The sequence below is a fragment of the Labeo rohita genome, chromosome 7 (genome assembly GCF_022985175.1).
Source record: "Labeo rohita strain BAU-BD-2019 chromosome 7, IGBB_LRoh.1.0, whole genome shotgun sequence".
Classification (NCBI taxonomy): Eukaryota; Metazoa; Chordata; class Actinopteri; order Cypriniformes; family Cyprinidae; genus Labeo; species Labeo rohita.
In genome coordinates, this window is record NC_066875.1 from 32,346,572 (window position 1) to 32,358,265 (window position 11,694).

General features: G+C 35.8%; 1 protein-coding gene across 1 annotated transcript; it reads right to left on the bottom strand.

Moving 5' to 3' along the window:
* Positions 1 to 1,513: 1,513 nt before the first annotated feature.
* Positions 1,514 to 10,076, bottom strand: pstpip1b (proline-serine-threonine phosphatase interacting protein 1b). The gene is made up of 15 exons (XM_051115647.1): positions 9,868 to 10,076; positions 8,726 to 8,826; positions 8,581 to 8,655; positions 8,350 to 8,384; positions 8,154 to 8,260; positions 7,826 to 7,888; positions 7,128 to 7,232; positions 5,885 to 5,930; positions 5,424 to 5,503; positions 5,006 to 5,104; positions 4,824 to 4,920; positions 4,632 to 4,701; positions 3,749 to 3,783; positions 2,954 to 3,057; positions 1,514 to 2,237 (listed from the first exon to the last, which is right to left on the bottom strand). The coding sequence occupies exons 1-15, from the start codon at positions 9,895 to 9,897 to the stop codon at positions 2,046 to 2,048; spliced, it is 1,239 nt and encodes a 412-aa protein (XP_050971604.1). The 5' UTR covers positions 9,898 to 10,076; the 3' UTR covers positions 1,514 to 2,045.
* Positions 10,077 to 11,694: the final 1,618 nt, after the last annotated feature.

The window sequence follows — 11,694 nt, forward strand, 5'->3', positions numbered from 1 at the left end:
CACCCATGTTTGCATGTATATTACACTCTTGTGTTACTCATCATATGTAAATGTTTTGCATGAATATGTCTTCTCAGTATGGAGCAAACCTGAACAAATAAACATGCATAATAGGCCTACATATCTATATACAGAGATCAAACTGGGTGCTTTTTACGTAATTTGGTTGTAGCATGCATCCATACATTTATTTTCCAAACCACTTATCCTAGGCGGGATGCTGCATATCCCAGCCTCATGGGCCACAAGCAGAGAATCACATTGGATGGATGCCCAGTTCACCACAGGGCTTAGTTTTTTCTTTTCTTTTCTTTTCTTTTTTTTTTTTAATTATTTACTTGGATATTTTGTGTTAACTTATTACATTTATGGTGTCTATAGTACATTAATTTATTCTTTCTTGACTTATTTTTGTATTGTTTATTAATTTATTTATTTTTGCATTTATTTCTTCTTGTGATAATGGGTCATGACTTTCATATTCAGACATATAAAATTGGGATAAAAAGAATGAAAGAAAGGAACAAACAAACAAAGAGAAAGACAGGAGTCAGGTTTATGTTCTCTTTTACAATCTGACAATAGGGCTGCAACGATTAATCGTGAGGCGCGTTTAGTCAATGAAGCCGGTACTTTGATTAGTATTAAAGCTCCATCACGTGCGTTCAGTACACAGAGCAAGTAATACACAGAGCCGTAAAGCACTGACAAGCTACGCCAAAATCGGGCTCAAAATCGAATTCGATTTTGCGCGCGATTTGGCGTAGCTTGTCAGTGCTTTACGGCTCTGTGTATTACTTGCCGCTCCAGCTGAACGCACGTGATGAAGCTTTACTACTAATCAAAGTACCGGCTTCATTGACTAAACGCGCCTCACGACATCGTTCGATTAATCGTTGCAGCCCTATCTGACATTGTATCACATTTGTTTCCCTGTTCTCTCCCCTTAGTTCTGTATGTTGCCAATCATCATTTGTCATAGTTATTGATTTGGTTTCCCTCATTAATAATTCCTTTCACCTGCGTCTCATCTAGTTTCTTTAAGCCCTTACTTTTCGTGCCTTGTCCAGTGTCGTCATTGCATTCAAAGCTGTTATTTGCTTCAGCAGTTGCTTCAGTTTGGATTAACGTCTTTTGTTTGTTTAAAACAAAGTCTGTTGTCTTAATCTTCCCTTCCTTACCCTGCCATAATGTGATGGATGGGTAGTGGGAAAGGAAGGGATCATTTTATAAGGTACTAATATGTACAATTTAGGGGTAAAAGAGGTAAAGTATGTCTTTTAGCTTTTCTGTCTTGAGACACCGCCCCAGTGACAGCTTTGTACCTTTTTTTGTGAGAGAGAACAGACGTTTGCATATCTTTGTGCATTTATTTGGTGTGCATTTGAAATAGCCTGCAGGCAAAGAATCAAATTAATTTAATTGTTTAATTTTTGGTATTTATTACATCAACTTAATCTTGTGTTTGTTTATATATTTATGATATACATTTATTATATACATTTTATTTCAGGCTGGATGCATGGATGTCGTTTAGCTTCTGTACCCAGCTTCTGTTTCTGCCCCAGTGCATATTTCTGTGTATTTGTTTGGTGTGCATTTGAATTTAATCAGAATGTAATCAAAACACCAGGTTTCTTCTGATTTCATTAAAGTTATGCTGAATATGGGTTTTAATGTATTTACATTTCTTAATGCATTGCTGAGGCATATGGGTTTTGCATGTCCTTTTTTGAGTAAACTTGCATGCAGAATACAGCATCTACCAGACAAATAATCTATAATAAATTATAGCAATATTACAAAATTAATAATACAACTATACATCACAGTAAAAACTGATCAGAACCATTACACAAACAGCAGAATAATTTATAAAGATTTTTAAAAGACTGTTAAAAAATTCTAAATATTCCTGTCAAGAAAACTAATGTCTTCCACAGAGCTAGTATAATGTACTGCTAGATTGCTACATTGATGTAATCATTCTACATCAACTGGCATGCTGAACTGATTCACAGACTTAGTGTAATGACTACTAAACTCTATTTGATGGGATTATGTTCAGAATGAGCAGCACCAAGATGTGTACTGTAACTCTGTGGGGAGACTTTGGTTAAGTACGTTCCAGGAACCAGCCCGGATATTCCATCCCTCCACGCTCTCCACCACCCATCCGCGCCTTGCTCAGTGATTGTGACAACTTGTCCTTTACTGACAGACAGCTCATCATCTTCCTAGAAAGGGCAAGGAGTTGAGTACAAAACTTTTACAATTAAAGTTGTTTTTTTATAAACTTACATATTAAACTTTTTAGCGACCCAAAAAGTAATTTATTCTTGCTTAGAACTGGTTCTCTTTCAAATACAAATCTTGTGTAATCCCACGTACGCTATCTGTAATCAGATGCACTTTTAAAACTGGAATGTAATTTAATTTCAGTCACATGTGTTTCATAAACACATAATCCTTTCGCCATCAAAGTGATAAATTGAATTATTCCAGCTGCTGTGAGAAAAGGCTATAAACGATCCAACATCGGCAGCATCCTCATATGCAATATAATGTAGTAATATAGCCTACTAGCCGGGATGGGCTCTGTATATTTACAGACGTTATGTCATGACGCCCCGCGGCCGCAGCATGCTTGAATTCCGAACTCAAATTAGAAAACATTATTATAAGCTAACCGTTGCGAGTCGAGCTAAAGTATTGAAATAGTTTTGAACACTGGCTGGTTAAGTACTTATTTATATATTGATTTGGCATCATTTTTAACCAAAAAAAGTTTTGGAATGCAGCTTTAAATTACAATTTATATTATTTCCCGATCGCTACCTCAATTCAAATTCTGAAGCTAAACAGAAACTTTAAAAAGCATGAATACTTGACAAATGCCTGTTTGTCTGTACTTCAATGATAAAAACTAACTATAGTTACTGTATTTATTTACCTGAGCTTTAAAATCATATAGCACCATGTACTTCTCAGGATTTCCTTCCGTTTGTTGAGCAGATGTGTATGTTCCAGGCGAATTACTGCCTGCTTCAGGGTACCCTGGGATGTACAGTAAAGGCAGCAATGGTTAGTGCAAATACTTCATAATACTGCTTATTAACTAGATTTCACTGCAATTTATTCTGAGTATATTCGTTTAATGCTTCTCTTTGCATATTGACTTAAAGCGATAGTTCACCCAAAAATGAAAATTCTGTCATTAATTACTCACACTCATGTCATTCCAAACCTGTAAGACCTTCGTTCATCTTTGGAACACAAATTAAGATATTTTTGATGAAATCCGTGAGATTTCAGACTCTGCATAGACAGCAATGCAACTACCATGTTGAAGGCCCAGAAAAGTAGTAGGGACATTGTTAAAATTGGCATGCGTCATGGTACAGTCGTGAACGTGCATCAAAGACTGACACCGAAGAGAAGAAATTATTGAATGAAGTCATTGTTTTTGTTTTCACGTAGCTTCAAAAAATTATGGTTCAACCTCTGAAGTCACATGGACTATTTAACAATGTCGTTACAGCCTTTCTGGGCATTCAACATGGTAGTTGCGTTGCTGTCTATGCAGTGTCAGAAAGCTCTTGGATTTCATTAAAAATATCTTTCTTTGTGTTCCGAAGATGATCAAAGGTCTTACAGGTTTGGAATGACACGAAGGTGAGCATTTGATGACAGAATTTTCATTTTTGGGTGGACTATCCCTTTAAGACTTCACAGAAGTAATACTGACCACTGAAAGACATCCCTGGAAGCATGACAGATAATCTGCAGATACAAAAGGTGGAGTTAGGGGTGTGCAATATTTCGATTTTTGAGACTACTTGTAGTTCACCCCAAAATCAGAATTTTGCCATTATTTACTCACTTACATGTTGTCCTAAACCTGTATTAATTTCTTTCTTGTGCTAAACACAAAATAAGATATTCTGAAGAATGTGGGTAACCAAACTGTAGCTGGTCCCCATTGAATTCAATAACAGAAATGATCAAATACTGTAGATAACATTCAACAGAAAAAAAGAGTGAGTAAATGATGGTATAAAAATAAAACACTATGACGGAATTGACAGACAGATGACGGAACTTTCACTTTTGGGTGAACTATTTTTTTAATGTTAATAAAACAACAAAACACAAAGAGAAAAGTCACTCACTGTTCTTGACTGAAGCAATTAATACAGTTGTTTTAATAAGAATCAATGTACAATTGATTAATATAGTGTATAAGTATAAAGTGTTTCATTTTTTATATAGTTAATTCATTCATTTCTTGAATACTGCTAAATACACCTACTCTACCTGAAAAATTAAACAATGTTTGTTTTATTTGTATTATGTTTATTTGTAATGTGTATCTTTGTTCTTATTTTTTAATAACAAAGATAAAATAATGACAAAGACTTTTATCTTTGCTTACTTGAGCCTAAATATCTGAAAAAAAAGGGAAATTAGTTTGGCTGTACTGCTCAGTCAACTTGTAAAATAGTAAAACCAACATGACAAAGAATCCTGGTAAAATCCTGATATGACATTTTTGCCATATCGCCCACCCCTAGGTAGAGTTTCACAAAAAGCATAAAATAACAGTCATTCTTAATGAAGTAGACATTCACCTCTTAGTTTCAACCTTCCCGACTCCTCCATTAGCGTCCACGTCAGAGTAACTCTGAAACTCAATGGGAGCTTAAGAGACATGGAGGAGTGACTGTCAATTTATGTAGAATTTCTTAACAGCATCACATTATCTTATGTCAGCTTTTTAACTGTTAGATTTCTGAAGTGAATCATGATGACAGAGAATTTACCTGGAGGACGACAGGCCGTCTTTTTCATTTTAATGAAGAAGTTGTTGTCACTGACAATGTCACACTGCTCTAAAATCTTTCTTACTTCCTCATAGCACTACAAAACAAATGAAAACAGTTGTTATAAGAATTGGAAACTGGAAATAGCATTTGGTAAGGTTTTGGTAAATGTGGACATTTACGTCATCGTTCTGGACACACTGCATAGACAGCAGATTGCAATGATCCCATAACACACAGCGCAAGATATTAATGCGCTCAGACTCCTGCTGCTGAAACACCTACAAGGCGACACACAAATCCAAAACATAAAATAGTTTTCATGTCACTTCCTTTTAAAATGTGGGCAGTAATGAGGAACTATTTCCTTTTTTACTCTTTTTGGTAATGGCATTTTCTTGACTCATCTAAGTCTTTCTACTACATCAGTAAATATTCTCCAGCTCGATGACAGAATGCTATGACTATTTATCGCATGTCTGTGAGACTATGACTGTGTGTCTTCTCTCATTTACTCATCATTACCCTGAAGAAAACATTTCTTTAGACACTTCTTCTGTTAACATCACTTTTTAGCATGGTTTTGTACACGTTTTTTACCTCACATGCACTCCTGTAGGTGCTCTCCCAGTCCTGGCAAGTTTTCTCTAGCTGTTCAACATTCCATTTATATTGCTTTTCTAAACCAGCAAAGAACATAAAACAAATACATGTTTTCCACAATGGTTTTCACTGATAATAATAAAAAATGTTTCTTGAGCATCAAATCAGCATATTAGAATGACGTCTGAAGATTCATGTGACACTAAAGTCTGGCTGCTGAAACTTTAGCTTTGTAATCACAAAACAAATGACATTTTAAAATAATATTCACAATATAATTTTACTGTATTTTGGATTAAATCAGTGCATTATTGAGCATAAGAGACTTTCAAAAAGATTTAAAAAAATCTCACTGACTCATACAAATACACACAATGATTGACTAAATGCTTGACTTATTTGATGTCTTCGAAGACGTCAACAGGATCATAATAACAGTTAAGTCTGTTAGCACAAACCTGCCAGGCTGGCTGCCTGCCTGCATAACCGGGCCCTGTTCATCACCTACAACACAGAACAACATAGACTGATAAATCTATTAAACACTCTGTGTTTGAACCTGACTTATCTGAAGAGCAGTGTAACATACAGTTTACATACACCTTGCAGAATCTGAAAATGTTCATTATTTCACCAAAAAAATGCATGTTATTTTTTATTTAGTACTGACCTGAATAAGGTCACATTTCACATAAAATACGTTTACATATAGTCCAGACGAGAAAATAACAGTTGAATTTATAAAAATTACCCTGTTCAAAAGTTTACATACACTTGATTCTTAATACTGTGTTATTACCTGAATGATCCACAGCTTGTTTTTCTGTTTAGTGATAGTTGTTCACAATTCCCTCGTTTGTCCTGAACAGTTAAACTGTCCGCTGTTCTTCAGAAAAGTTTTTTCTGTTTTTTTTTTCAGCGTGTTTGTGTATTTGAACCCTTTCAAACAATGACTGTATGATTTTGAGATCCATCTTTTCACACTGAGGACAACTGAGGGACTCATATGCAATTATTACAGAAGGTTCAAACGCTCACTGATACTTCAGAAGGAAACACAACGCAGGTTTTCTTCTGAAGAACAGCGGGCAGTTTAACTGTTCAGAACAAACAAGGGACTTGTGAACAACTATCACTAAACAGAAAAACACAGCTGTGGATCATTCAGGTAACAACACCAGAATCCAGTGTAAGTAAACTTTCGAACAGGGTCATTTTTAATTAATGCATTATTTTCTCTTGTGGACTATTTGTAAATGTCTTTTACGTGAAATATCTTTTTCAGGTCAGTACTAAATGAAAAATAACATGCATTTTGTATGATCTCTTATTTTGGTAAAACAATTAACATTTGGCAGATTCTGCAAGGTGTATGTAAACTTTTGATTTCAACTGTACATTGTACAAATAATCTGGAATATAACTGTTATACATATGACAGAACTGTCACTATTCTAAAGAAATGAAAGTTTTACTCTGGCTGATGGTAGTACACTGAGGTGGAGCCTAGTCAGACTGAAACAAGTTTGCATTGCTTCAATCCTCATTTTTGGCCTTACTGTGACCACAAACATGGCATAGGTAATTTTTACAACTGTCTAAAACTTACACTTAAAATGAACAAATATAGAAACATTTAACTTACTTAGATATTTATGTTATAGTATAGGTTAAATGTTTTTTCAGTTCAGGGCCTCACACCTTTTCTGATTGCCGGTGGGTGGAGGTGGTCACATTTGTCTTCTTCCCCACTGCTTGTTCAGCCTCTTCTGCCTCCTTACACCTCTGATCATACAACCTTTTTGACTGTATGACATACAGTAAAGAGCATAGTTTCAAAGTGAGTAAAAGTGCAAGACAAAAGAGAACATGAAGGTGGGTATAGAGCATGTTATATAAATGTGTCTAAAACGTATCTGATGATCTGTGGTGTTTCTGTGGTTGTACAACACAGGAAGTTCAAGTCTAATTATATTTAGAGACAGCATGCATACCTACAAACCAAGTAACCCATTCTTATTTTCTCTTACTGCTCTGCCACCATCTGTTTCTATTATCTTTTACTTTCCTATCTTTCTACACATTTATTGGTGGTAAAAATAAACGGTTGAGTCTTCAAACCCAAAGCCAGTGAACAAAAGCCTACATTTATCTTCTTTGTGCTGTCTAATCTAGCCCAATACAGTCTACAAATACAGTCACTGCATGGCTAAAGACTTCTGTTTCTTCTTTCAGTTTGTACTTCTTTCTCTTCCTCATTTGGCTGACACTGAATTTGGGTGGACTCTGAGAATGATGTGTCATTTACACCATGAACAACTAATGAGAGCCATATCTGAAAGGGGAAATAAGAGGACTTGGAGTTAGTTAATAGACACTTGCTTTAAACTCATACTTACATCCATGGTCTTCTTGTGCAACAGCATTTTAGGCTTCTGAAGTTTTTCAATAATCTCTTCAAGCTAATTAGGACAGAAAATAGACATTAGCTTCCACCTTCTATCACTTGCATTGTTGAATTTATTAACAATACAACACTAAACTCAACAAATTATGTTTATGTTAAAGTAGGTGACTTATATATAATGCTTATGCTTACAAACCAAAGTGCCAGTTTTCTTCCTCATACGCTTTGACCTTATGAATAACCACAAGTGTGAAAACGGAAACATCCCCAAAGTGCTGGTCTATGTGCATAATGTTTTGTTCACTCGATTTATTTTCTACCTTTTTCCTCTGTTCCCTCTGGTGCTCTCGAAATGCCTCCATTTTCTGAACTTCCTCCTTTATCCTTTCAGATAGTTGGATGTGCATGTTTCCTGTCTTCTCAATCTCTAGAAAACAATGCAAATCAGGATGAGCACATAGCATTCAAGCATGTTCTTAGGTAGGAGGCAAAAAGGAATTGCATCACCTCACATACCTGTTTTTAATTTGTCAAACGATGCCTTTAATGTTCTGAGTATAGAAAACAAATAATGTAGTGAATGCATAAACACTTATTTCTCACATTTTTGGACATATATACTGTATATTGCAGCTAAGACAGTTTTATATTTGAGTTGAATTCACTAAAATCAGCATGTCATTTTAATCCAGAGAAGTGTGCATTTTGAATGGAATTTGTTGGTGTGATGTGTATAAACCAGCTTACCCGATCTCGGTTTGACCTTCTGCCTTCCGAGCAATTGCCACCAGTTCTCGTCCATACTTCTCCTCCGCAAGTGCTCTATGAAGGAGAGAAGAAGTCACACACATACATTCACAGAGACAAACTGCAATAAATAACTATTCCATACCTCATTTTCAACAGTTCTTCTACATCTTTGCACATGTGTCTGCCATCCTGTAACCTCTGCAATATCGCCTCATAACCTGACTGGTCGGTAAAGTCAGTACCCTGAAAGATACCAAAAATGCAACACATGAGAGACATGAGACACATACACTGCCCTCCAAAAGTTTAGAAACACACCTGGCAAAGTGTGATTTTGGACGATATCAGCATAAATCCTTATCATTTTCTGGTGCAAATACATTAAAGTAACTTGACATCATCTCTGAAGACCGATTTTCATTCTGATTACATGATAATGGTAATATATACACGACACAGTCAGACATGCCCCTTTGCCAGCTGTAATGCCTGGTTACTGGTTTAAACCTGGCCAAGGTTTTTAAAAGATTTTTGGGTCAGCACACCTTAATAGCTTCAATAATTGATTGCCAATTAAGTTTAGAATACAACAAATTTAGGCCCAGATTATGCAGAGCTGTAATAGCTGCTAACGGTGGATATTTTGATGAATCGAAAATGTAAGTTTTTTCTATGTATAAACTGTTTGTGTAATAAACTATGCTTTCGTAGTTCGTGTTGTCCCTTATCAGTGCAAAATTATCACAAATTAAAAAGGATTCATGCCAATATCGTCCAAAACCCCACTTTTCTAGGGCGTTTCCAAACTTTTGGAGGGCAGCGTACATAGTAGTTTAACATAGTAGATTGTAGTTTAAAATTGAACTGCTCTCAAAACATAATCCATTTAAAAGCTACACTTTTAAAAGTAGACATTCTACTAAGTGTAAGTAACTTTGCAACTACATGTATCAATGAACAATGAACTTGTACATGAACAAACTCTCATTAGAATACTAGTAGACCATTATGTTTGGGTTAGGGGTAGAAGAGAAGTAGAATAAGTTGACATGTACTGTTAGTTTTAGTCTGTAGAATGTGTGTTAGAGGACCATATCAAACTAAAGTGTCAGCATATATTAAACAGACAGTTTAGACAAGTTGTATTAGAGCAGACATTGCAGTTTTCCTAATTCATTTTAGGAAATTAACCTATCGTTCTAAAAACAGAAATATAGGAAATTGTATTTCCCGTAGCCTACATGGTGAGAAATGTAACTTATGAGAGGCAAAACAAGAACTTACCCAAAAGGCATCGCAGAACAGTAAAGCCATCTTCTTTACTACGTAAAGTTATTGCACAAAAGTGTATCTTTAACACCCACAGCCCTCGCTGAAACAGACAACATTAAAGTTGCTTTCAAGATTGAAGAAAGATAAGCCACACTGTGCACAACAGTCAAATGAAGAGTTTGAAATAAGGAAGAAACAGCGTGGTGGTCAACACTGATCTCCTGACGTCTTCATCTGCTCTTTGAAAGAGGAAGAATAATGATGTCAGTGTCAGCACGCTATTTCTTCAGAGTTGACTTGAAAATTTGCTAGACACGAGCAAAACCAACTGCTAAATAAGGCCAAACAAGGGATGTTTACATTTTTAACACTGTAGCATTGTGGAAAATGGATTTCTGTGGATATTTCATTTATATTTTAAGGAACAAATCAACATATACACAAATGGCTTAATGTTGTGTGTGAGTGTAAAGCGGCACCGGTTAGTAAACAATTCGCCGCCGCATTTGCCAATGTAAACAAAAACTCTTATTTTCCGTTATCACTGTCCTTTTCTGGCTGATGATTGCTACAACAGACTTGAGCCAAAAGAGGGAGACATAACCCAAGAGTGGACTAAGTGTGGAGCTCAGATTTCCGCTGTCTCAGATAAAGCGGGTTTATCACACTTGACCTGCTCAACAAAGAGAAACCGATTAAGTGTCTGCTTGAGCAAGTATCTCACTTCGGGATCAATATATCGTGTGAAAAGCTAAACAGCCTCTTTGCAAAGAGGAGGTCCTAAAAGCATGTCCTGTGTGCGTGCATGTGCAACAAGATGTGTGTGAAAGGGTAAGAATGATGCTGATGATAAAGCAGGTTATGTTTACAGCTTTATTCAAATAGATTCTGAGAATGAATCAACAAATCTAATAATAGAGATCGAACAGTAAACGAATAGCTTTTTAAATATACTAAATAAAGCCTAAAGAAATTGATGTATTAATAGAGATGTAGTAATTTGACTCATTTATCATAGAGGGTTTGCACTTATGTAACGGTTTGGTCAGTCACCCGGATGCGCGGCCATATTGGAGATACTCTAACGTAAACAACAGCATTGATTGCATGGTTAATGTACTATTTAATACATTGTTCTGCTAATTTATGCTGTTTAAACCATGGAAAAACATGTGGAAGCTGCTAAATCGTATAGAGAATGACTTAGTAAGCAGGAAAGGGCACAATATTTTGACAAACTAAAGTTAATAGGTGGTAAAGATATGTACAAGCAGTATTAATTAAGGTGTTAGCCTAATATTTCACCTACCTGACTGGAAATGATAAAAACAAACACTAATGTCAAGATTCTTGTTCTGGAAATCCTGGTTCAGTTTGGCCAACCACAAACGCCTTTAGTTCATCAGACAGGTTTTTGAACTCTTCTCCTTGATTTGTTATAAGTTTTGGCAGTCTTTACTCTGAATGTTTTTCCCGGCTGGACAATTAGTACAGCCCAAGACATGACAATAATTGACCATTTTCAATAATCAGCAAAATATGTGAGTTTTGTTGAGTATAGTGGCAATGTTTACGTTCAGTGCCGCCAATACGGTCCACTTGTGATGTGTCGTGAAAACACTCTATACCAAATGAAGTCTAAAATCCTAAAATGTTGATGTGATGGGTCAGCTTTAGAGAATTGAAAGTATTATTAAAAATGTTGAAAGTCAATGGAAAGTCCCAACAATGACAGCAAAACAAACAGCTTGGTTGGAGTGTGGACTAGTTTGCGGTAGATACATTAATGCAACCTGTTCACTGGCTGACAGATTTGTAGTTTTATTCTCTGCAGCACTG

Bases quoted from the DNA above. Each gene is read 5' to 3' on its own strand.
- pstpip1b (XM_051115647.1), bottom strand. From the start codon at position 9,897: ATGGCTTTACTGTTCTGCGATGCCTTTTGG. The intron at 5,504-5,884 runs GTTTGTGCTAAC...TTGCTGGTTTAG, and splicing joins GCAGGCAGCCAGCCTGGCAG to AAAAGCAATATAAATGGAAT. The intron at 3,058-3,748 runs GTCAGTATTACT...TGTACATCCCAG, and splicing joins TCCAGGGATGTCTTTCAGTG to GGTACCCTGAAGCAGGCAGT.